Here is a 27134-nt window from a genome sequence, read left to right as displayed (position 1 = left end):
TCCGCTCCTCTCTGTTCTCCCTGTCAGATGATGAAGCACGCCTGGGACAGCTACCGGCGCTACGCTTGGGGTTCCAATGAGCTGCGGCCCGTCTCCAAGCAAGGCCACTCCAGCAATCTGTTTGGTGAGTGTGCGCGGCTTCTGAACACGAACGTCCAGACAGGATTGATCCCTTCTGCCTGCCACCAGCGGCCATGGCCTTTAGATTAGCAGCCAAATTGGTCTTCGTTTTCTCCATCCATCCACAGCTCCCTCTGAAATGTCAACTTTATCATATTTATACTCGGTTAGCGCCTCTCGTCGGTTTGCGTCGCCGCTAATGAGGCCAGTGACAGTAGCATTCATTTCTGCCCTTGTCTCTTTTGGCTTGTGTGCGATCGTCGCTTTTCACGTCTTTTAGTCAGAGCCGACAAAGAATACAGGCTTGTAATGAATAGCCTGTTGCTTATGAAATAGCTACAAGTCACACTGTATGAGAGCTGTTTGATGTGTGCAGAAAACGATTCAGTGCTTTCTGATCATGGCGCGAATGAATAATGACTGCAGTGTAGCGCTTTGAGAAACTTGGTAGCACATAACACAGGCTTGTAAAGTGCAATACAAGTCTAAGCCAGTGTATAGATAATTAACCTGATTTTCTTTGTTTGTGGTTCAAACACACTCTCTCTTAATATTTGTAAAGCCTTTCTAACTTCCCAGTTCGTCACATGTGGTTTATGGCATGTTTCACAACCTCCAGGGTCAAACTAAAACTGTCATGTGAGCTCACCATCAGTAAAAATGCTTCTTTGTTTGGTAGCGAACTCTGGAGACAGCTGTGGGAATCGCATGGCTTTTGGTTCCCAGTCCTAAGGAAGCTCACTTCTACACTTCTACTAAGATGATAATGTCACTGGATGCTAGAAAACAATGTTTGCCGGAGAAAGCGCTGCGGTAGATTGTATCAGTCTATGAAATTCATAGATTCTGCTTAAGATTTTTGCCTGCTCCTCCATAAAACCTCACATTGTTTGCTTTTTCCATGACCATTTCCCGTCCTCGCCCTCGTCCCCTTCCAGCTGTGACGATAAGCCCGGTGCTGTCTTTGTCAGTGCACCGTACGTGGAGCCTTGGCAGGTGTTTATTTGTTAACTGCCTAACGCAGTCGTTTATCCGAGCTGATTGGATTAATAAGATCACAGTAGGATTTATAAGTGGATATGATCTCCTTCCTCTCTCGGCTAATTAAATTCTCGGTGTGCATGTTTTGTTTGCCTCGGCTGTGCAGTGCGTGCGAGCGAGCGAGCGGTGTGTGTTACTGCGCGGAGTTAAAGCCCGAGTCTGTCGTCAGATAAGCTGCCATTCATGTGTGAAAGAGGTAAGTGTGGCTCTCGGGCTGATAAGGAGGGTCCCCCGACGCTCTCTGACACTCGTGGATCTACCAATTTTTCAGACCGAGTTCTTTGTAGACAGATCATGCATTGTGGTGGCATTTTAAAACACGCTTTTGTTGCTTCTTTACAGACATTTTACATTTAATCACTTGAACTTATGTCTAGAGGTCTTGATTGTGTTGTCTAAACTGATTTCTGGGATTCCTGGCGTATTCAGTCATGTTACCACTGTGTTTATTGATTTTAAATGTGCATTTTACACAGTTCATCATCATCATCTGCATTTAATTTGAGTAATCATATGGTTATATGGGTGAAAGTGTGTGCAAGAATGTGACAGCAGGTCACCCTATCTCCATTATACAGTAGGGGTTCCTCAGGGGTCCATTTTGGGCCCCTTCATTTTTTCACTTTGTGTTATTGCATATGTAAGAATGTGGACACCATTATGTATGCCGATATTATATTTAAGCAGCCCTTCGTCTGTCAATAGCTCTTGACAATCTACAGAAATGGTTAATTGACTCGTGTCTCTGCCTGAACATTAAAAAACCTGTATCTATGTTCTTCACCAGCCCAAGCAAAACTGGGGTTAAAAAAAGTCTATCTAGGAGGAGTTGCGCTGCTGAATGTAGAACAGTCCAAGTACCTTGGCGTGCTGCTAAATACATTTCATATCAAATATTCCAGATTTCAGATGGAAATTAGCCCATGGCAATAATCTTGCATATTTACATTTGTTTAATGTTCATTAATATGTGTTGTTCCCCCTTTATCTTAAAGTTAATAAATAAATTCTAATAAACCACAGGAGATTTTTTAAACGTTGCCGGTCACTACTGGCAAATACAGCTTTCCCATAACTTTTTCTGGTCCTTCCACATCGTTTTCACTAATGTTAGTTTATTGACAATGTTTGCTAGCTTCCCCTATAATGGTGGATTTCTATGGCTCTATATATATGGCGGCGTTAATGTTAAAAGTAAGAATTAGCATAAGTCATTTTTACCTTGTGACTTGCTTACAAACCAGTAGTGCCAAAACGAACATAGCTCGAGAACTGCTCTCAACAGTTCAGGTGATGATTTATGGACTTAGAAGGAGTCATTATCTGTTAGTGAAAACTGCTGCTGAATTACAAAGGACCAATTTCCACAACCAAGTAAAGTCCATCGCTTAACGTCTGGTTATCCAAAGAAACCAAACTGTTTCATGCTGTTCATAAATAATGGGGACCTAACAGCGCGGCAGATGTCCTTGTTGTAATCTTTGAAGATGTTTTGTCCAGTGCTGTGATGGATGTGATTTTGAGCAGCGTGTGACCTTATTATTTTCAAATTGTCAAATGGAAACTTCATTTAAGCTGCTTTCTGTGATCACGCTGTTAGAACAATGCTACTTCCATTAGCTTGTAAAACCTCAGCTGTTTGTATTCCCTTCAGGATCAATAAAAGTGTCTTATCTAATTCATCATGTTTTATGGTGTGCATAATCGGAGAGTGAATAGCACTTTAATGCTTGGTCCCCTCCTTCCACCAGGTGAAATGGCGACTCTAAATTGCCCCGAGTGAATAATTTGGACGTTGTTGCTCCCCAACCATTTGCAAGCACCAAAGGGGGGAAAGCAACATAACATGAGTAAATTATTATAGTGTAAATGCTCCATTATCCAACCCAATGAGGCACACAATGTCCGCTTTTAATTTAACCAAATAATGCCAAATCAGTAATTACCTTGAATACATCTTTCATCTTATAAATAAATGCTTGTTTTCTCTCAAGTGTCCATAATATTATTTTTAAAGGGGGGGTATTATGCAAAATTGACTTTTTCAAGCTTTACATCATGTTATTATGTCATTCCCTCATTAAAAACATGCCTGAAGTGTTGCCTTGGCACATTCACGTATTTTTGAGTAATCTGTAAAAACTCTGATAGCAGCCATTTTATGGATAGGTTTGCCTGAGTCCTCCTAGGAACGCCCCCACCTCCTGGAGACGCCTCCGAGCTTTCGTCACCAGCCGAGTAACCAACCACTGCTCCTCAGCAGAACCCCCTCCCCACTGATGCCTCAGACAGCGTGTGGAGGGGGCGTGTCGGAAAGGGTCAGAGGTTCTTAAAGAGACAGGGGCCTATTTCAAGACATTCACTACAGCCATTTTGAGAGAGCAATTTTATACAAGGCAGTTATTCTAATTTACTGCATTTACAGACCAACAGAAGGTTTCGTCATCATTGTAGTATGATATAGACTGGTGCTATGTGATTGAAAAAAGCATAATACCCCTCTTTAACTCTTGTTCCCATTAGCTGGAGCTGGGCTTTGTTTCATTCGTCACAACACCATTTTAGCACTCAAACCTCTATTAGATAGAATTGTGTTCTACTTTGACCTGATTATACACATTAAATGATAAAACATGAAATCAAAAATCTGTGCGAATAAGACAGACTTTGCAATCAAACAGAACTTCACCATAGATGTTAGAGGGCACTAGCAAACATTGTCCATAGCTAAAACCTATTTTGTAAAGTTCATTAATTGCCATGTCTCAATACATTTAACACTGCATTATTTAGCATTCAAATCCATCTGTTTATTATTATGGAACAGGCCAGGAATCCCAATCCCCAGCTCTATAAAGCATACTAATATAGGAGCTCAAGCCGTGGTTTGGTCAGTCAACATGCTCCCCTGGCTCTACCTGGCTGCCGTTATTGCCCCCCTGTAGATATAAGCACATAACTATGAGCTTGTTTGCTCCACAGGAAACCTGGAGGTGTCACTTCGTTGCCGCAGTTAACACTCTGTAATTAACTTTCGCAAATTGCCACCCCGGGCTCATTTACTTTGGCTGCAAACTTTGTTGTCACACCTTTTTATTGCGATCGACCTAATGAAAGCAGCGCACGTCTATTTAGTTTAAACAAAGCACATATTTAAAGCCAGGATTAGCTCAGTTGGAGGAACAGAGGATGATTGAGTTTGAAAGAGTTACAGAGACAGCACTGCGGCGCTGATGCATCTCCGCTGAGACGCACTTTGTGTCTGTTGAAACTTGTGTTCAGAGTTGGTAAAATAAATAAAAAATGGGTTGACGCTAATAACGCTGAACAAATGTGACATGTTTATTTTCTGGTAAATTTGTTTTCATTTATTTGACCAACATGATATCGCGGCCTTTTTCCCGTTTATGCTTGTTTTTCTTTTCCTCCATCAATGGCTGTTTGAAATGATTAACTGACTCCAAGGCGACGCTGTGCTCTTTGAAGAATCTGTGACAAAATAACTATATTTTGAAAAGTAATTAGTTCAGAGCTATTCACTGCATTATTTTTGCAAGTATGGACGCTCTGCAGATCATATTATTTAAATGAATAAATACACAAGAGGTCATGGAGGACCATCACCAAGGCACTGACTCCACCTTATAAAATGTATGTATATGTGTTTATGTAAACACAGACACAGGGTTGATTCAGTAGAAGTCGTTTCACTTTTTTCAGAAGCTTCACAAGAGCGAAAACCTGCTTATTTAGATACAGCAGGCTTACACGTTTTGGGCACAATATGCGAAAATCCAACTTTTTCAGAATCGATAAGAGATGTTTGCGCCTTAGTCTCATTGTCATGGAGCTTGTTGTAGCTTTCCGTGTACGACAAAATACGAAAAGAACCGTTTTACTTAGGGATGCACAGATCTGATACTGGAAGTAATTCGATATCAGGTATCGGCTACAAATATCCGATACTGAACCGAGACCTGTTTTGTCTCTCACCGCTTTAAAGACACAAGTTTCACCAACTAAACCTAAAGTCAATATGCCGTATATCATTATGGAGCCCAGAACCTGGAGAATTCAATCAGCATAATGTATTTTTGATCAAAATGCCACGGCTAGCAACAGCATGCGAGCAGCTAGCGGTAGCATGCTAATGCTAACGAGAGCTAAATCAAGGCTAGTTCAGAAAGTAAGAAAGAAATTGCTAAAGAAGCTTAACAAAATAAAATCATCACTGCTGGAGCGGAAAAGTGTAGAATAACTAATCTAACATATTTGTAATGATCAGATCACTTTATGTGAGTTGTTATTAATGCAACCTGAAAGCCTGTCATGTAGCCAAAGATATGAAAAAAGTCCAGTAATCCTTGTTAAATATTTTCCATTTGTTTATTAATAGATGTGACTGATAATTGAGCTGTAACATCATGACAAGAAAAGATAAGACTTTACTGATCTTAAAATGGAGAAAAGATTAACTTTGACTTTTTCACTTAGAGAAAGACACTGTCTATCAGTATCCGAAGCATCGGTGCATCTCTAGTTCTACTGTTTTAATTTCATACAACTAAATGTTCACTATTCAACCAGTGATGGGTTGCTCTTATGTCCGCTCCAGATCTTTTGTTAGAGGATGAGAAGTTATTCCAGGACATTGCCGGTGCCCATCTGCCCCTATCATGTTTTTCTAGAACAAATACTGTCTGGTGTCGTGGCGGCAGTGCATAACAAAGTAAATAGAGGTGTTTTTATGGAAGTCGAGGTTAATAAAGAAGTCGAAAAGGAAAGTCTGACGGAACAAAATACCTGGCCCCCTACGAGGCCCGCGCTTCTGCGCAACACGGCTCGTTTCTTTATCATTACCTTCTTATGTTTAATGAGGAAATTCAATCAGCTTTGTGTAAATTCCATCCACTGTTTCATTACCGGGATTTATCACTCGCATTTGCGCGCGGAGCCGGAAGAGGCGCGCCGAATGCTAATTGCTAGATTAGCTGTGTGCTCCCCGACCATGCGTGCTGTCTGCGCTATAGGAAAAGTAAATAGGTTTTAGTCGGCTGCTCCCACATCCAGTCCCATCAGTAAATAAGACAGCGTGGCCCCAGGCGTTGTCAAAGCTGTTTCCCCACTGCTATGATGTATGACGAGGCGGCGGGACTGACTTACAATATTATGCAACCAGCCTCCCTCGCTCTCTCTCTCTCTCTCTCTCTCTGAAGGCCACGAGCTACTTTCAAAGCCTGCATTACAAATCAAGGAAGTTCACAGTTCAAGTTTTAGGATGTGTGAAGTGTCCCTCTTCTGGCATTTTAATGGACAAGCTAGTGTTTTGCTCACACTGGTCAGGCGATCTTTCTGACCTCACCTGAACTTTGGTGAACACTAAAGAGTCCTGCCACTTTGTCTCAAGAGCAATCATGTTGTTGCAGTCTGATGATTTGGTTACTTCAGCAAAAACAACCAGAGAAGGGACTGGGGTTTAGGAAAGCAGTGCAAAATGTAACAAGTGGTTGATGTTGATTTGAACGGGCTCGATCCTAGATTGATATTGCTCTGCTAATGTTTTTGGCACTGTAAGATCATTCTAGTTTCCGCCGGTTTTAATGCTGAGCAGCTGATCAACGGGAGTGGGAGTGGGATGCGCCAAAGCTCGTGTAGCTATTCCAATCGACGGTGCATAACTTTAAATCATAACAACGCCGCCCAAGAAGTGACGTCCTGTTTCGGTCCAGCACGCCAAAATAAAAGCACCATCTTATTCATTAGTTCAGCAGTTCATTAGTTCCACTTAGCTATTAACAGACAAAACACTTAAAATGTGTGTATTTAATTATATTCTTGTAATGTTGCAAGTACCTGCTGAACAAATCAATGAGACGAGCTGTGTGCTTTTATTTTTGTGCTGGATTGAAACAGGAAGTCCCTTCATGGGCGGTGTTGTTATGATTTGAAGTTATGCACAGAGACGATACGCGGATTCGGCATCTCACCGAGCGCAAAGCATGCTGGTCCAGGTTAAAGGTCAGGACTGCCCAGATCGTATCCCAAACTGTTATCATGACCGAGTGTGACACGGATATTGAATATTTTGAGCGTTGAAAATCGATGTTTTAAAAGAATTCTGTAAGAAACGGGGACACAGTGTTACTGGGAAGAGAAAAGGAACTTGCTAAACCAATAAAAAAATCTAAAACAGTTGTTGTATTAAGTAAATAGCCATATTGGTTACAAATAGTATTACTAGTTAGCTATATGTCAAATATACTAATTCATTCATGACGTTCTGGATCTTTTCTTTCAGTAGGAAATGTGATGAGTACATACGGCGGCTCGCATATACAACACTGTGAGCTTCCTTTATTGCACTCGTGAATAGAGCAAAACTCTTCCATAGAAAACCACTTTAAGCGACGCAATAGTCACTAAATAGCCGGTTGTTCTACTATGCTAGTGTGGTTTTGATGGGCTTTGTTGACACTGTGGGGAGTTGTGAACTTTGATCACTACTGACAATGCTGACTTGGCTCATTGATTTGATTTCTAGACAACTTCCTTAAATACCGTATACTATTTTTAGTTGTAACATGTGGTACTTGGGCTTCTTCAGGGTGTACTTTGGGTCATCCGCAATTTTAGACTGTATTCATTTTGATAAAAGATGTTTCTTAAGATTTTAGTTACTCATCTAAGTTTGGAGGTTTTTTGCCTTAAATGTAGATATAATTTAGCCCAATGTGTTTTAAATCCTTTTTTAAGACCCGGATTAGTCCTAATTTGATCAAGATCTGTGCCTTATAGTTTCCTAGAAGGTCAAATACTTCATGAGGCGATGCTAATGTTTGAGAACCATTGCTTTAGTATCCATCAATAGTGCTAACTTCCCAAATGTTCCCCCTGATGGAGCTTTCTTTCGAGCGTCTTTATCGAGGCGAAATAATTCTGAATCCAGACTTTTGACAGCGCGTCTCTGTTACGTGAACATCAATATCTTGTTTTAAATGTTGGATGTTGTTGTTGTTGTGTGAAGAGGACGTTTATGGACAACCTGCTTTCTGACAGAAGATCAATGAGCGGCGCCGGGCCTGAGCGGCTCATTTCCTGCACTCTCCGTTGGATCGGAGATGGACCGTGTTCAATGTGTCTGCGCCGTGGTCGTTTGCTGAAGGACGGGGGGGGGGGGGCCTTTTATGTCCGACGCTGATTTAACAACCGCCCCAACGCGTCCTCCCGGATCTGATACCAGGAGTAAACATGTTAATTGAGCAAACTCACTTCTGCTGCTTTATCTGTTTGCATAAAACGGAAGGTAGACCCAAGTAGAGCATCATTGATGAAAATGTACAAGGTTACTGGCATGGCGTTCCCAAACCAGTCTTTATAATATCTGGAATAGAAATCCACTGTGAAGGCTTTCAGGTGAACAAAGATAGCTTTAATACCTCACATGGATAGAGATGTAATAACTGGCGTTTACAATTGTAAGTTGTATCATTACTGACTGATTGTAACTACTTTTCAGGGCCACGTCGAGTTTATTTAGAACATGAAGGACCATTACTCACTCCCTCACTCTCTCTCGGCTCTTTTCGAATCAAGTAACAACATTTTTTGTAAAAAGCACATTGTTTTCGTATGTGAAGTGAAGGGGGCGGGAAAGAATTTGGTTTTGGGCTCAAAACAGCACTAAAAAAGTGAAATAAATATAAATCACATATAAATCACAACCTCATCGCTCCATCTATTTGTTGCACACACGATTACATTTGATTAAGCAAAACTGAAGCAATAATAGGTTAGTGATGAGTAAAAGCTGTAGGAAAATGGAAACTGCACTGGTATAAACTGCGTCTAAAGAGAAGCGTTTTTGCTGAGCCTTTCGCTGTTCCAGTCACGTGTTCCATTTTTGGCTATTGGTAATAATAATGTCTTTTATTTTATATAGGGCCTTTCAAGATGTCTTCAAGATGATCTGTGAGGGTTTTGTCATGTCGACCATAATCTCTCCCTCCTTTATGTATAAGCCTACACTCTCTATAGTAAAAGGGTTGAGTGGTTTTATCTTCCATTGCCCTAAATGTTTAATGACTGAATTTGGAAACAATCCACGAGGCTCTGTGAACTCTTGTCCATTAGCCCTCGTCGTCTTGAGCTGATTCACTGAAAGGCTTTTGTGCCAGATGTCACGCACCGAGCCACTGAAATGTTAAATATCCCCTGGAAGAACTAATTTCGCCAGTTCATTTGGAAGTCTCTCACATCTGGGTGGGCGGGACTGTTCTCTTTAGCCTCGAGCTGAATTCTGATTGACATTACGGGTTTATAAATGAACCTGCCTCATTATTCTCCATCGAGATTCAAGACCAAGGATTGTACCAAGAGCTATATTTGGAAATTGTGCCATCTCGACAATGTCTTGAAAATAGATAAATACCGAGGCTTCCAGAAATTCATCCCGGCCTTTTGAAGGTGTGTAATTGGGTGCTGTGCTTTGGCGGTGCAGGTTGTCCGCGATCCCTGTGTAACTGACTGCTTTGACAGGTCACTAGCTGTGCTTCAGAAGAGCCCTGACAAGCGAAAGGTTGGAGCCCAGTCTCTCCTCCCCTCTTTCTCCTCTTGTTCTCAAAGCAAAGGCCAGAGCGCGGGGGATGCCTCTCGCGTGTGCAGCGGTGCGGTAAACCCTCGCGGCGGCTGCAGGGCTTGTCTGTCTCTCCGCGCTCTTGCACCAGCCCGGGTCCGCGAAAGGTCAACGCAGAAGAGGAGAGAGGACCGGGCAATCTGAAGTGCGGTTTGTCCCATAGCCAAATCTGACCCCTTTTCCCGAATCACGTGGGGGGGGTGAGTGTGAAGCGACTTGGCGTCTGTCTCCTTTGACGTGTGCCCTGGGACGCTGAGTCAGAGCATGCGAAGGCGAGAGGGATTTCAGGCAAATTTCAGGCCGCGCGTTTGGGAGGAAGTTTGCATTTAGGCTTTGGAGTAGCTTCTTAGACACGCAAATTCAGTGTTGAGTGTGTCATCCGGTTCAAGGCACTCTTCTTTGTGGGGAATCAAGTTCTTTGCTTGAGTTTGTGATCAGTTACTGCTTGTTTCGCTGGTCCAAACCTCAACCAAGCAATTACTTTTTTATTTGCTTTTGTCTTCAACCAGTAGTGTGTAGCTCTACCACACAACTTTTGCTTGGACGGAGTAAACGTATAATGGACGGGTTAAAGTGAGGCTTTTCTCAATCTGTTTGAACCTGCTTTAAACTGCATGTGATACATTTTTGCTAAACCATATCAATTATATTTGAGATTTTGCCAAAAAATGGACACAATTTTCTTTAGTTCGACAATTTTTGTGATGTCTATAGTTTCACTTCCTTATTTGACACTGACAGGAAGTGACACAGATAGAGGCAAAGAATTTTAAATTGTTGCCCTGTCGACAATGGGCGAGGAAAGTCCTTCTCTTTGGTCCTCATGTGAGGGAGCATTGCTGTAATACCACCCCCTGGTGGCCAGGGGCGACTGCAAAAGACACTTAGTGAACGGGGTTCCAATGGTGACTTTGCACCTCCCTTACACTGCTTTAAAGCCTGGCTCCAAAGAGTTTTTTTTTTTCCTAGCAAATTGCTATGACCCATGTGACAACGGTGGGGTAGGCGTCATATTTTTAACCACCCTGGTTTATGTACATCAGCACTAAAAAGTGGAAGCCTAAACCTATGATTGACAAGCTCTGGAGCTCTGTGGAGGCTCTTAGCCGATCCACCCACCGCACAAGGCCAGGGCATCCCGCATTTTTGCCCTTTTAAAGGGGCTAGATGCAAGTTAGCCATTTTATATTCACTACTGCCACCTCAGGTCACAATTCAGCCCCGAAGTAAAACTTTTTGAGTGACAAGGAAAATACATTTTTAAACTCTGTACAGTCCCTTTAAAGAACATGCTTCGTAGGAGGAGAGTGAGCAGCCATTTCACAGACCACTCGGGCTCATTACTGTGGTGAATGGGCTGAATGGAACACTGGCTATCTCTATATCTTATATCTATGCGTACCTTACCTCTATGTCACTTCCCAACATTTCTTAAATTAAAATTGCCGATTCACTAAAATAAAATTCTAATTATGACTTACAACAGATGTTATCCTTCGAAATAAGTCCTATTTTCAACAGCACTAAAACCTGTCATATGCCCTTGAAGGTCTTATGTCATGCTTGATTCAGGCTTTATATTTGCTGTATATGTCCAGCTTTTGTCTCCAAAATTCCACAGCAGAAGAAATAACCCATTATGTTATTTGATCAAGTTATTACCGAGACGTCATCTTTAATCTTACATACCTCTCCTCTGGGCTCTGTCAGAGTTTGCCGTTTGCGGGACGTCTGAACGGGACAGTACTGGGGGCGGTGGACTGAAGAGGCGTGTTTATCTGCGGCGATGGCTCCGGCCCGCAGCAGCCTGGCCCGCGGGTGTGTAAAAAAGGCCTGTGGATGAATGCGAAGTGTCGCCGCAGTCGCCGCCAGGGCCCGGAGATGCTTTCTTTTCATTATGGTTGTTTTTTTGCACCCGTCTCCCGTGGCATTTCCTTTGCGCCAGAGCTCTCTATGGCTCGCTGTTCCCCCGAGTGACGCTGCAGATACTTATATCACCGAGCTTTAGCGGCTGCTGTCGGGGCAGTGCTTTTGTGTCACCGGCGATGTCAAAAAACTATCTTTGAGATGGTTAGAAGTTGTATTTAAACTCTTTCAAAGTGTTTATTTTCCCCCCCTCTCCGATTTTGGACACTGTCGCGGACAAATACAAACTGCTGTGTCATTCTGCGCTGAAAATGAACAAACCTGGAATGTCACAAATGAATGTGTATAAATAGCGGTTCAGCTGCAAGAGGCTGATTGCTGAAGCTTAGAGGTGCCATTGGCTCATGCGCCTCACACTGTTTCCAAACCACTTCGCGCTTTGGAGGCAGGAGTTTTTGCGTCCCCATAAATCTGTTCACAATACATTTCATTTCCTATTTTTAAGAATATAACTTTTCATCTCTCCAGTGTTCGACATGAGTAATTCTAGAACCCGCTGTAGACTTTGCGTTCATTGTCTGAAGCATTACTGGTGCAAATGTTTCCCATTTGACGTTAATCCTCAGCAGTAAGTGCAAATCCACAGGGCTGCGGCTCCAATCCCGCCTGTGCCAGAACTGATTTTTGGTTGTTGGTTAGATTCCAGCACAGATGTCTATTTAACCGGCGCTCAATGTCTCCCAGCTGGCCCTCTCCGAGCCCGTTTGGACCGTGCCCTTGATTTCGACATTGGTCTTCGTTTACAGAAAAGACGGATCGGACGAATGCCGCTAATATAATTTAAAAAGGCCCTCTCTAGTTTATCAGCGCCGTACTTCCTGAATTACTCTCCCGAAAGAGTTTGGGTCGGAGTGAGTGCACCGGCTTTGAATGGTTAAATCAATGAAAGGGGGAAGAGAGGGAGAGCTTTTTTAATCAGATCTTTATAATGCCACCCACTTGTGCTCGAGGACTTCGGGGGAGGACACAACAGATATAATTGAGAATCTAACTTAGTTTGGACTAGTTTCACTGTGGAACTGACAAGGGTTTTGTAATCAGCACAATCATTCTCCAACCGTCTTGAAAAAGTTCCCAAATCGACCGGATCTCTTATTCCTCCTTGTCCCTTATACGCCCAATGACATCAGTTTTTGCATCCATTGAGGCAAGAGATTTCAACACTAACAATTAAGGACGTAATTGCCTCATTGCACGAAGATCCAAGGTGGAATTCTCGGAGAATGGGGCCTTTTTTTGTGATCTTGTGCTTACATGATGTTTCCCTTATCAACACAAAAGAACACAGGACACTGTCGGTAATCCTGTCCAAGAACTGTTTTTTCCATTTTTCAACTATTTCAATTTGATGGATGGATGGATGGATGGATGGATGGATGGATGGATGGATGGATGGATGGATGGATGGATGGATGGATGGATGGATGGATGGATGGATGGATGGATGGATGGGTTTTGGATGGATGGATGGATGGATGGATGGATGGATGGATGGATGGATGGATGGATGGATGGATGGATGGATGGATGGATGGATGGATGGATGGATGGATGGATGTTTTCGATATATGTTTCAAAATCAAGATTGCCATGTAGCCATGCATTTGAGAGAAATGTGAACTGCTAAACTCATTGTGCCATCCTACTCAACGTAGACGTTTTGATCAGACAATGGAAATAAAATGTGGATTTAAAAACAAAACTACTCAACAAGCAACACTTACTGACATCTGTATGGTCAACAGAATAGTCTAGTGCCAAAACCATACTTATCTTTGCTGTAAACCTGGACCCCATTCATATTTTCCGGTGCTTTCTCTCACTGTCACTTAGATAGATTTGCTCGGGGAGTTTGCTTCTTGTTGTTGCCGCCAGGGTTACAAACACATTTATTGCCCACCGCTCGGAAGGCTAATATTTTTTGGTTGTCGTGCTGCTTCCAGATAAGTCATTTAGCCTGTGATATAATTTGACGTGGAGTCCTGGCCCTGCATGTGTCTGGATCAGATTTTCGCTCGCTGTAATTGAAATGGATGGAGTAATTCCGCGGGTGCCCCTCCCTAAGGTTCCTGCGTTGCTGGCAGCGCACGACTGTATTAGCAGTGATGTGAATGGCCGGGACACTGCTACTGGCTCTGCTAAAACGGGAATGTCTAATTAGGGAAATGTATTGCTCTGGCTTTGTTTTGAATGTTTGTTGGCATAAAAAGTCTTCAAGGTTGATAAAGTCTTGAAATTGATGAACTGTTGTATTGTTGTTGATCTCTGTGATTGGCTTGGGGAACTATAAGCTCATCTCACATTGGTTTGAGAATGTACAGTGTACACTGGCTGGAACTGAAGCGTGTCCCTCTCGAGAGCGGTGTTTATTTCCACAGAAAAGTGAACGAGAAAGGTAAATGCAGTCCGTTCATAGCCGGGGACTGCTGCTCTTTGGCTGGCGGTGTGTTTTTGTCGATTACATGCCTGACAGAGATTGAAGTTGCAGTGAAAGAATGGCTCACTCTCTGCGAAACAGCATTTACAAACTTTCAGACGCATGACACCATCATCGATGATCGTACGACGGTTCTGATTTTCATCCCGTTTCACTGTAGGAGTTTTTGAACTATGACAAAAGACTTTTCCCAGGACAAATTTCGTCACAGAGGCACACAATTGTGGCATATACACCAGTGACATTATTTCCGTTATTCTGGATCAAACACAAAACCAAGCATATACCTACTCATTTTTATAATCGTGGTGTAACTATTGCATATAATCTGTTTTAATAATAAGCTTCTTAAAATCCCCGATATAACTGTTCCCGTTTTTTTTTCTTTTCCCATTCTTTTCTACCTCAGTGCCGCATCAGTATTAATTAATCATGCACACACACACACGTTTGAGCAAAACAACAAGTCTATCCACCGGGGCTTTGGCTTCCCTGAGGCCTGCAAAACTCGGCAGCGCCAACCCTCCGCCCAAATGAGCACACTCCCACAGACCCTGAGTGCATCCTCCAGGGCAGCAGCCATAAATAACTAAAGAGGCAACGCCAGAGGGGCCGGACCTGCGCCGCCTGAGACGGTCACTCCGAAAAGCCAGTCCCCGAAGACGGCCAAGTTTTGACACAAATAAATGACTGCAGACTCTGCAGGGTTTGGATGTCAAGGAAAACTATTTGAGGAAAGTTCTGCTCATAAGAGATAATGGTTTGTGGCAGCAACGATTCATCACAAAATGTTAATAAGATTTTATCATTCAACACAAATTTGTTGAAAGTCATTGGGTATGCAAAATGTAACAATACAATATGGGAATACACAATATGAGAAAAATGTGATATTCTGTCTTGAATTTCACAACAATGGTGACGATTGGCAGTGGTGCTTAATTTACGATATATTGTATTGCGATATATCAATTGTGCGTCGCCTGATATTGCGAGTTTGACGAGTGTGAATGACCGGAAGTTGGGACATGTTTGGAACAGGTGTAAATGAGCCAGAACTGTAGAAATATTTACGTACCAGGGGTAGGGCTGTGCAATTAATCGAAATTCGATTACGATTTTGATTATTACACTAGACAATCACAAAAATAGCATAATCGAGAACAAACGATTATTAAGGATCCGCTCGTCCATCCAAAGCGCAAAAAGTCCGTCCTGCGCAGTTTGTGTGAAGCGTCTGATCAGCTGAAACACCAGCGCAGCGTGTCAGAACTGTAAATAATATCGTACTAATATTTTTTATACCTAACTCTTGAGATAGCGCCACTGTTAAGTGCTCACCTTGTGATGAAAGGAGAACAGCTGTTTTAGAAGCCTCGACATCCTTTGCTCATGCCCTGGTTTTGTTTAGTAGAAAAGTCTAAAACTCTTCTTCAGGAGCAAATCTCAACGGAGCTCAAACAAACTCTTATTACTTCATGCCACTGAGATGATTGTTTCTGTTCCCTTCGTATTTCACGAGCTAAAGGCTCATGCTTTGGTCTGACATAAAAACATTAGCGCTGTGTGATGATGTTATCAGGCCGTGCGGCTCTGTTGGACAGGTGTGAGGGCTGGCCAGCAGGGGGCAGGTATCCCTATAGAATTAGTTTAGAAACGTGAACATATTTTAAAGAAAAAAATGCTTTTATTGTCCAAAGAAAATGTAGTCCATCGTTGTTTTTTAAAATAATAATAAAAATGAATAAATAAAATAAAGATTTTTTTTTAAGGCAACAAATAATCGTGATTTCAATTATTACTAAAATAATCGTGATTATTACTTTTTCTATAATCGAGCAGCCCTAACCAGGGGAATCACAGTCAAAAAGCATCTCAATTTATCATATTGGGTCCTACTGTCAGATATCTCTTTGTACAACAGTCATGATTCTATAATCGATGGATAGGCTAATTGCAGCACATTTGCTAATGCTAACGCAGCTAATGCTAACGCAGCTAATGCTAACGTCCATAGGCGCTTATTACACCCACTGAGGAAAGGCTTGTTTCCTTTGCAGTGCTTCCATCTTGCCTTCAGAGCAGCGTCAGGCTTTGGTAGCTTCGAAACACACAGTTGTTATCGGGAACTCACATGGCTACTTGACCTGCATGCCCAAACAGACGTAGTTCTGTAGACGTTAGCACTAGCTGCGTTAGCATTAGCGTATGTGTTGCGATTAGCTTGTTTATTTATTATGGAATCATGACTGTGCTACAGAGATGGTATGGCCTTACATCCTGACCCAATATGATCAATTGTGATGGGTTAGACTGTGATTCCCCTGTCATGCGAATATTTCTACAGTTCTGGCTCATTTACACTTGTCCCAACAATGTCACAACTTCCAGCCGGTGTTTGAGGCTAGCAGCTCAAAGCAAACGAACACGTATTTCGGAAATGCAGAATTGATTAATTGTTTGATAAGTTGCATTCAAGAACATTTTGAATTCAGTTCAAACATTTAACAAAACATACATTTCTATCAACTCTTTCATCTTTTAAAAACATAGCCCAAGGAGGAGACCACACTGAAGCGACTTATATGGCGAAAGGTTATGATAACATGCTTTTGTCCTTATCCGTTTTCACGCTGAGCCAAGAGCTGAAAATTACATTTAAATCCATCTGACATTGCCTTTGTGTTCATTTTTTTTTTGCCACTCTATTGATAAACTCCGATAAACTGTTGTGACAAAAACGGTTTCCGCTCAACCCGCAAACCCGCAAATCTCCAGCATCAGCTCTAATCCTTTTTGTAATTCTTACTCAGCGTATAATGGTTGCTATTGCTGAAATCCCTTCCGCTCCGTCACTGCTAAACTTCTGCATGAGCTCGAACGCCTTTGAGTCCAACCTTGACAAAAGTGTTGACGCTCGAGTATCTGGCAGCAGGAGCCAATAGGTTAATACACTTTGGGACTGTGTGCGTCAAGACTTTCTTTTTTTTTTTTCTTACAATAACACGATTAGCCCAGAAGCTTCGCCATCAGTTTTCCTTTCCCTCCCCTCCATGGTCTCTGTTGGTGCAGTACGCCGTGTGGTTGGGAGGAGTAGATGTAGAGCTGGGAGCGGGGGCTAAATGGGATCACCGGGTCTGAGATCTGGATGAAAATGTAGGATTAGGGATTAGACCTGGAGTTTGCATGGAGTTTGCATTGTAAAATCACACCGAGGGGACAAGTCGGCGTAAGAAAGGCAGCCAGCAGAGAAACGCTTTCACAAATCTTTCCGTTACACACCGACTTCTTGTATACGATGTACACAATGAAACTTTTGTGAATATTGAAAGCTGAGAGGTTAATGTAGTTTTGTGGAGCTGTGCCTCGATTTTTTATTACAAGCAAAGTCAGTTCCCTGTAAACAGGTATGTATAGAAAAACATTTTGGATGCAATTCCTAAAGAAAGACCGGCATCCCAGAACAGCAAAGAAGCTAAATCTTTTATCGTGTAGTAAATGGCTAATGTCCATGTTTTTGTCGTAAATTGTATTGATGTTACTGTGAGCCTTCCTATGGCAATGCCAATAAAAAACTATTCTGATTCTGTTTTTTGTAGTACGTTTATCTGCCCCATGGGAAAATGTATTGGTTTTGATTGATTTGATTCCAAGTGCATACATAACAGGTACATGCACGGGATAGAGAGGAGGGTTGTGTCACATAAGACATTTCCTAGCTTTACTGCCAAGGTTTTTAACATTTTGCATTCTCTCTTGAACAATGAGCTCAGTCCTAGGGTTGGGTCATTATTCTGAAGGGTTGACACTAACATTATCTATGACAGGATGGTATCTTACAGAATTTGCATTGCTTATTTGGTAACAGTTAGAAGATTGAAACATGAAACAGGTCCTTCACAAAGAAAACTATATTTTTTTTAAACATAGACCCGTAAATCCGCGTTTGCCATTACTGAACTTGACTTACTCAAGGTGATGAGCACTAAGATCTACAGGAAACATAACCTACAGTACCTCCATAAAGGGGAGCAGCATTAGAACAACAGTCTCTGGATCCAGAAGTTCTAATAAGGTCTTCCTGGTCTGGGTTTGCAAATAAAACAGAAGATCCACAATAACAGACTATCCACCACTTCACTTCACGTCACTCCATAACTTGGGTACTTCACCAAAACACAATACCAGCACTGTTGGGCAAGTTACTGAAAATTGTAATATATTTTATATTGGTGATTACAGCTTTAAAAATGTAATAAGTTTGTATTACACATTACTGTTTTAAAAATGTAGCTGAGTTACACTACTTTGAGTTACTTTTGGTAAAATGTAAACTGAATTTAGTAAAAATGCCACCGAGCAAAAGTGCAGAGGGAGATTTCTTTTTCCTTCGCTTTCCCCCATTCTCTTGTGTTTTGTAAATGCAGACTAATACACCAGTGTCCAACTTGATTTGGCATGTTGCTGGTTATTTGAGGGGAGTTTGGCATTTTTTCATTCATACATTGAAGTTTGAGTTACTTGAATTGTAATGACTAATATATTCCCGTATTTTCTCTCAGTAATATGTTATATTCCTTAGTTACTGAAAAAAGCAATTTATTTTTGTAACTAGTTACTTTTGTAATACGTTACCCCAACACTGAATACCTGGTGTCAAGGGTGAAAGGCTTGGGACATCAAAGTCTTCTGTGTGACCGAACGCTCCCCACATTATTCGACCCAGTGCTCCCTATTCAGCCATTTTGTACTTTTTCACCTCGAACGAAAAAACACAACGGCATTCGACTTCGCTTATGTCTATTCATCCTGGAAATTATGAGGAATGAAAGTCATTCAATGTGAAAGCTGAGTCACACATGACAACCAGTTTTAGTTTTAGTATGTTTTTAGTTTGTCTGCTCTGGTTTACTCGTCTTTCAGGCAGCTGCCGTCCAGCTTCTATAAACATTAAGTGACATCAAACTCTCTTATTAGCTCTTCCACCATTTCAACTTAGCATATTTTGTCATTTATACCATCGGCTATTGTTTCTGTGTGGATTGTGCACGTTTCTATGCTGATACCCAAACATCATCTGACCTACAGTGGAATAGAAAATATAATTTGCTATATTTGGCTTACACAATAATTGCACTTCAAGGGTTGTAGTCTAGTGTGGGAGTTTTGGGTCAATTTTCTATTAGCGGCTCTTCTTTCTCGCCACATTAAAAAGTAGGATATTTCACAAAATACAGGCCTGGTTAGCGGAGCCGTGGAGGAAGCAGCAGCAGAAAACTAAAAAGAGAAATGCACAAATTGTGAGATGGAAGTTGCACTGTATGTAAATGCATCTTTCCGCGAGATCGTGCGGAGAATCCATCGACGTGAACGTACTTTGGATTTCGGTTAAAAGCTTTGTCAGCCTCTCAGTCATCCTAACAGCTGCCTTCGCCGCCTGATTGCGCAAAGTGACGGTTGTTTAGTAGCGAACCTGCGGCTGTCGGAGGTACAGCCCACGTTGGTAGCCGGCGCTGATGGACACTAATGGGGTTCAGCAATCAAAAGGCACCTGAACACGACTGAGTGAGTGGTTTCTTAACAGCACAGAACATGTCTCAAATCTAAATTGAAAAATTCCTAAGTCACGGTATGGAGCCATGTGGTTCAAACAGCTTTGAGTTTCTAGGATTCCTGGCACAGTTCTTCCGAGGCTCTTTATGCTACATTTTCTCGATGATGGCTAATTTTAGTCTATGGACAGTGTTTGCTCGTACCCTTTGACGGATTTCTATCATAAAGTTCCTTACATTCCTACCCAGTTAACTTCCCAAGTCATAAAACATACAGCCCTTTGAGCTATGGCAAGAGTAGCCTTTCCACAACTGCTGGGGTCACTTTTATCTCTAAAAACCAATCGCAAAGTTTTAAGAAATAAAACAAGAAAAAAGTTTTAGAACTCTCTGAATTTCCCCAAGCCATTCCTGAGCTATTGCATTTACCGAGGACAGACAGACAAATGGACAACCCAAGGTCCGGCCCCGCAGCCCGAGACGTCCGCAGCTCGGAGGCAGAAATATAAAAAGTGCCTTCAGAAGACAGGAGCCATTATCCCGGGTGGACGGAGGGGGGAAGAGCAGGGAAAAGGGGGGGGAAGCGGCGAAAGCCCAGAAGTCGTTAGCGAACAGCGTCGGTCCCTCCATTACAGTGTCTCCAAAGACCATCTATCACATTGTTCTGTACATCCGCCGCGCTCCCTCACGACACATCCATCTTTCACCTCTGTTGTTTTATTCTGAAATAAAAGAACTTTGGTTCAAATACTTGACAATCCCAAACCTATGTGCAAGACCAAAAAAAACCTTTGTGTTTAAGAAAGATTAGAATAGGAAGCATTTCACTGTGGCTTTCAGGCCTTGTAACATTTTGCAGTCCATACAGATGTTCTCTAATTTGTTTGATTTCATTTTTGAAAGTCATTAAGAACTCAAGAATCCAATTTCTGACTAGCCCAATTTCAGTGTTTTGGGAGTTCCAGTTAAACCACACCTGTCGCAGTATTTAGCTTCATTCACACAAGTTTAAAACCCCCGTTTGCCTGTTTCTTTCTCAACTTCACAAATCATTTCACATTTTGTTGTGTAATAAATGAACCATGGATGTGTCTTCAGAAATCACACACTTTCCGAGCAATTCAGTTATGTCTTTAGCCTCAAAAAAGGAAATCTTGTACTTTTTTTTTTCACCTTGGATCGTTCTCCTTGTTGCCAGCAGAAAGCACTCGAAGCATGAAAGAAGCTGCATAGAAGAGACGAGTAGTCCTTACTCATATTATGTCTCTTTCCATCATAAAATGTGAAACATAAGTGCGGAGGTGGCAAAAACTATGACGGCTGTAAAAACCGAATGCCCTATAAAACATCTGGTTGTGATTATGGATTCATAATGAGTTTACCTGTCGTGTTTATTGGTGGATTTCGCATTTCTTCTGCTCATAAAATGTGTTGCTGATCCCTCTTTAACTCTCCCACACGGTCTCGCCCATATCGTCCTGTCAGTCTCTGTGCCACAGATGTCCTCTCCTCCCCGGCCGCCTGTCCAAAAAGCCTCGGCTCTCACATTATCTTCTCGCGTTCGTCTGCTTTTTTACCGAACGGCCGCACTAGAGTCCTCGCCGGCCGCTGCTGTTTCATGTTTAACGCAAGCACCGTGCACAGAGCCATCTGTTCTTTCAGAAATACCCCGCTTCGGCCATCCTGGACAACTCCGATATCCTTGGACTTTTGGTCTTGTGTGCTTTCAGGCCGCACACGAATTTCACTTTTGCTTTAAAACTGGCAGTCCGTCTGGAGTCCAATCCGAAGCAGACGCGGAGCTGGCGTTAAAGAAGTTTTCAGGATGTCTCCGTTGTTTTTTTTTTACTCCAAGGAAACAATTCCCTGTTCCTTAATTCTGGCAGCAGTGGACAATTTTGGCGAAGTGGATGGATGTCGTGACTGACTGCACTGAATTGTCTCTCCTACATTACAACTTTGAAATATGAGTCAACATCTAGCTATAACTTCGTCTAGAGGATTTTATGGCACTACAGCCATTAGCCAAGGGGTTACTTTGCCAATCTAATAAAGCTCACGGTCCAAATACGAAACCACATCTAAGCAGCACATTTCACAATAATCCCAAAAAATATTCATTGAATTTTACGGTCAGTAAAACATTTCTCGCCGACAAATGTGAGGAGGAGAAAGAAAGAAAGCGCTGTAGACTGACAATGATTCGAGCTGCAGTCGCCGAGTTGAGATAAAAGCTGGGGGTTTGTTATTATGGTGTGAATTCTTGGCGCTTATGTCTGAGTAAAGTGGTGGGAGGATTTAAACGCGGCTAAAAGCTTTCTATTAGAGTCTGAATCATCAGCCGCTAGCACAGAGCCAGCGCTGCCCTTCAAAAACTCTGCCCACCGTCAACAATGCAGCACTAACTACTCGTTCAGCTGGCATCGAGAAAACTCACGTTTCCTCCTAATATCGGGCTAATTGGTTGCGTTCGTGTAGCATAACATTCGTCAGTCTGTAGTTCGATATTGATGTTCTGATCAGAGTTTTATGGTAGAGTTTATCTCATATTGGACCTCGATTGTCTCGGTAATCACTGGGCCAAACCGCATGAAGCAAAACTGGCACAAACCTCAATCCTTCTCTGTTGGCGAAAACGGCTTGAGGCGAAATAGTTTGTCGCTGGAGTACGAGGAAACTATGGCGTCCCATTCTTTAATTCTTCAACACCATAAAGAGATCGTGTCCTCTGTATTAGTCCATTGCCGATGTCCTTGCTGAGCTTGTGTTTGATGTACAGATGGTCAGAGAGTGAACTGAATAGTAATGTCCTGGAAAAAAAGGAAGAAGAAGACAAAGGAGGATACAAAATAAATCTTGCGAGGAGTTCAACAGAAGCAGATGGTGCTGATTTTCATATTGTTTGAAAATCTTACCAAGCCTTTTTACGGCGCAGACAATAAATACTGACGTGACGCCGGGAATGTAGAAATGGGAAGATGTGAAGGGTGGCATTAGCATTTCATTTGCATAAAGAGGCATGCAAAGACTTAAACTGTGGAGATTTTAGCTTTCAGTGGAGGAATGCCATTTCGAGATTTAAATTGGTTCCTATTAGCAAACCTTTAGTCGCTGTCCAATAATTCTCTTAAGTTCCTCTAGCGGCTGATATATCGGGGCACCCACTTCACTTTGTTTGTCTCGGTTCCATCAAGTTTGCGCGAAGAGGCCTTTCTCGTCAGTTCGTCCGCTGTTGGTCCACACGCTCCTGACTTTTGACCTCTTGTCAGATTCGCCTCGGGCTCTGTGTAGTTCTCGATGGGGTGCTTTGCCCGGAGCTCCTTCACCTGCCTGACTGAGGCGAAGGGGAGCTGCAGGCCTCATTAGTGTTTGGGGTAAAGACACTTTGAGATCCCAGTTTTGTGCTCCTCGGCGACTGCCTCCCGCTTCGGGGCTAATCACTGGAGACGAGACTCCTGACGTTTCATCAGCGCTCGTAATCGCAGCCAGCACCATCTGCTGAGGAAAATCACTTTTTTTTTTTTTCCCTCCTTGTAAACAAAACTTCTTCAGTTTACTTCTCTGGCGGCGTACGTCATCCATACCTAAAAAGCTACAAGCGATGTCTGTGTTTAAGTGCGCTGTTGAAGGGGGGTTTTGTTTTGTTCACATCATGGTCTGAGACTTTCTGCTTTCTCTGTTTCTTCCAGGGAGCATAAAGGGAGCGACGATAGTGGATGCCTTGGATACGCTCTACATCATGGAGATGTTTGAGGAGTTCGACGTTGCCACTGACTGGGTGGAGAAAAACCTCGACTTCAACATGGTAAGAATCAAAGAAATGTGTTTCATCTAACTTCACTTCAAGCTGGAGTCTGTCTCCGGAGCATAAGTTGGGTTCCAGGTCATCGAAGGGCTGACATTCATGCATAGAATTTGGCTATATATTGTGAATTCCTATTTATAGACATCAGTGACAATGATTTCTACAACACCAGATTTGTCATCTTTATTTGGAGTTTCTTATGACTCATAGAGAACATAAACATGCATTAAAATATCCCGAGTGATCTTAGCACTTCTGTCTTTGTCCTTAATCCGCTGTCGTTAGAAAGTTCCTGTTGTGTGCAGCAAACTCAAACAAACAAATATGCCTCTGGTGTCTTTGTTTACCGTCAACATCAATAATTGAAGTTCTGCGGGAAACGGTAAGGTGTACAATAATGTGTTTAAATCAAAGTATACCGTGGCCCCATTGTGCCATCCGCTGAATGTGTAATTAAACCCCGTCGCGCAGATGAGATGCATTGTTACCGTCAGTTTCGTTTTAAACAGCTTTCACTCCGCATTTCCCCGAACAACTGAGGCACCGCTCGTTACTGCTCAGAGGATTCCTCAAAGCTCTCTGCCAAGGACACACACGGCACAGCGCACTCTCAGGACCTGTAAAAGTTGGATTATGAGCTTGTGAAGTGCAGAGAATGAGTATTTACAACAGCCGCACCACGCCACTTTGTAGGTAAAACTTCAGGGCTTGGACGAAAACTTTTTGCGCAGCTCCTAGTCTCAAGGAGAGCACTTACAAAGTCACAAGCTGAAAGAAGTTCGTCCCGGAGAGTGGAGTTCACCCTTTGCATTCTCGGTTAGGTAATAATTGCGCAGGTGTACGCTGTCGATCTCTCAGGAAAAGTTGCGGATGTGTGATGCAATTCTTAACTACAGAATTGTCAGACAGTTAGATTGGTGCACTCTTATGTGTGTGGCTCTGGTCTCCCCTTGTCAGTGCCTATTGGAGTTTACATTTTAACCAAACCTCACTTCTCTGCTAGCATATGTCAACCATACCTAAAAAGTATTGAATAAATCGTTATTTAATGAACTATGGTTAAAGCAGTACTAAGTAACTTGTTTAGCTTAATAAATCCTTTTCGTAGTCCCTCTGGGGGTAATACAAGTGTTAATGGGATGACTGGGGGGTCTTTCCTCTCCCCCTGATGTCTCTCACTTTCCTGCCTCCGGGTCGGAGTCACCAATACACACTAATAGAAGAAGAAGCTAACATGCTAACAGGCAAAGCTAACTGCGGGCTAGCTCCCTTTGCCTTTTCTGTCAGCGTAGTATTTTCTCTCATGGACAATTAATGAGTAAAAAACAACGCAACATGCTACGACACCTGCAGTGGCGCTTATGGCCTCTAGGGGCATGAGTTACCAGTACTGCTTTAAAGCTGATGTGCCTGACTATTTTTTTAGTTTTAGACTTAATTTCTTTTGTCCACCATTGAGTATATTGTTTCCTGCAATGTAAGAAGAAAAACGTCCAAAAATGTGCATAGAACTGTTTATATTAAGGTTTAGGTGCAATTTATTTTCCGCGCATGGAATTTGTCCTCTTTGTTTAATCTATCCTTCGATGCCGCTGGGGCGACCTGTAAGGGGCAGAGGGCGACCCATCTCCAGATATCGAGCCCAGCTGATGGTCAGAATCACCTGGCTGGAAGATTAAACTATTGTGCATGTTTTTGGTTAATGAAGGAAACCAGAGCACCCGGATGAGGAACATACAAACTCCGCACAGTCCAGGAATTGAACTCAGGAGCGTCATGCTGTGAGTCAAGAGCCACCGTGCTGCCCTTAGAGCTAGTAATGAGTTAGGGCCACGGCCAACAGTTTAAACTATGCCTTGAAAGTCCAGCAATCTATCTTTAAGTGGCTTTCGAAAAACCTACTACCAGCTCACGTTCAACAGCACTGAGAGCTGTTTGAGAAATGAAAACTTCATAAATGCAGAAAGTTCCAGTGAATTGGTTTATCTCGGTACGCTAGTCAACGGGGAAAAAAAGTAATAATGCAACATTTGTACTTTCTTAATTCAAGCATGACTTGTTCTTCAGTCAGATTTCAAATTCACATAAATTACCGAATCAAGCCTTTTAGCAGCAACTGTGGAAATGAAGCGTGACTCGTTTCAGATTTCCGCATAATTCGAAGGACTGTCATGTTTTTAGATTTGTTATTTCAGGCCCTTTTCCGGGGTTCCTTCAAGTGATTTAAAGTCCTTCAAAAGCTTGTTCTTATCCGTTTTTCTTTCTTTTTTTTAAAGATATGTTCGTCTGGGTGGAGACACAGGCGTTAAGACTCCACAACATATTCTTCCTCTTGTCTTTTCTTATGTGATTACCGCCTTTACTCCAGCGTGGTTGTTGCTTTAACTTTGGTTTGGTTCATCCACTCTAGATTTGTTGTGACAAATGGTGCCTCGGAGAAGACGCGTAACACAGCCTCGCTCGACTTGCTCGCAGTTTCATGTCCTAAAATGACAATTCAAAGCTACATCTCCACTGTAAGGACATAGCTGTAGATGCAGACGGCTCTTCATGAAAGCGGGGGGATTTTCATCTCTGTGAATCACTTTTTGTGTTGCATTGCTCGGAGACACAAACACATCCCTGGGTACTGTCAGAGCTGCCAGACTTTCTCCACTATCCCCTGCAGTGCTTATTTTAGCTGCTCTTTGACTCTTCGTGAGTTTGGAAATCACAACTTTCTGAAATTCTAGACATTTTTTTCTTTTTTTTCTTTCAGGGGGTTCACGATCTGTTGACAGAATAACATAAAAGTTCTGACATTTCGATGGGGGGCATTTTCAACCAAAACTGACTCATGATATTGTGGGATAGACACAAATATACTCCAGCCACTAGAGGTCAGTAAACAACTTAAAGCAGTACTTTTTAACTTTTTTTTTTACTCATTAATTGTCCCTGAGGGTAAATACTACGCCGACAGAAAAGACAAAGGGAGAGAGGGACATTGTACATCCAATTACACAATGGAAATATTTTATTTCACTCAGACTTGGCTGTAAACACTGTTTAAGTGGCGCTAGCCCACAGTTAGCTTTGCCCGCTAGCCTGTATTTGTGGTTTTCTGGCCAGAGACACCAGGAGGAGATGAAAGACCCCCCAATCATCCCATTAACACTTGTATTACCCCCAGAGGGACTACGGAAAGGATTTATTAAGGTAAACAAGTTGCTTAGTACTGCTTTAAACGCTTAATTTTCTTTGGGAGATTTTTCCATTGGGCTCCAAATGATAACTAGCCATTCAAAATTCTAAAGTATATAATAGTTTGTATCAAAGAAATAAAAAGGACAAGCGGTGTTAGATCCTAACATATGCGTACAGACGACGGCTAGTTCCTTTAGCCATTAGCATTTAGCCGTCAATCATCGCAAATCGAGGATCGAGGATTAACAATGGTGTTCGAGAGGATAGATGAAAAATGTCTTATACAGGAGACATTTATTTTTCATCTGGTGCGGGACCCGGAGACATGAACTCGAGACATTGCGCTAGTCCTACCATTCAAGTCTGTCTATGCTTCCACAGAAAAGGGATAAATACCCTCTCAGAGCGTCATGGCGCCTGAGCACCACAGTCAAG

The 27134-nt window shown here is 42.4% G+C and overlaps 1 protein-coding gene across 1 annotated transcript in view; it reads left to right on the top strand.

Moving 5' to 3' along the window:
* Positions 1-27134, top strand: part of man1a1 (mannosidase, alpha, class 1A, member 1) — a 142290-nt gene that overhangs the window by 37973 nt on the left and 77183 nt on the right. Inside the window, exons 2-3 of the mRNA XM_079572019.1 lie at positions 28-124; positions 23398-23513. Of these exons, the coding sequence (XP_079428145.1) occupies positions 28-124; positions 23398-23513 (213 nt within the window). The remainder of the gene's footprint in view (positions 1-27; positions 125-23397; positions 23514-27134) is intronic.

Source organism: Gobius niger (genome assembly GCF_951799975.1).
Source record: "Gobius niger genome assembly, chromosome: 15".
NCBI classification, from domain to species: domain Eukaryota; kingdom Metazoa; phylum Chordata; class Actinopteri; order Gobiiformes; family Gobiidae; genus Gobius; species Gobius niger.
The sequence above is the reverse complement of the archived record's forward strand: the minus strand, read 5'-3'. Positions and strand labels throughout refer to the sequence as shown.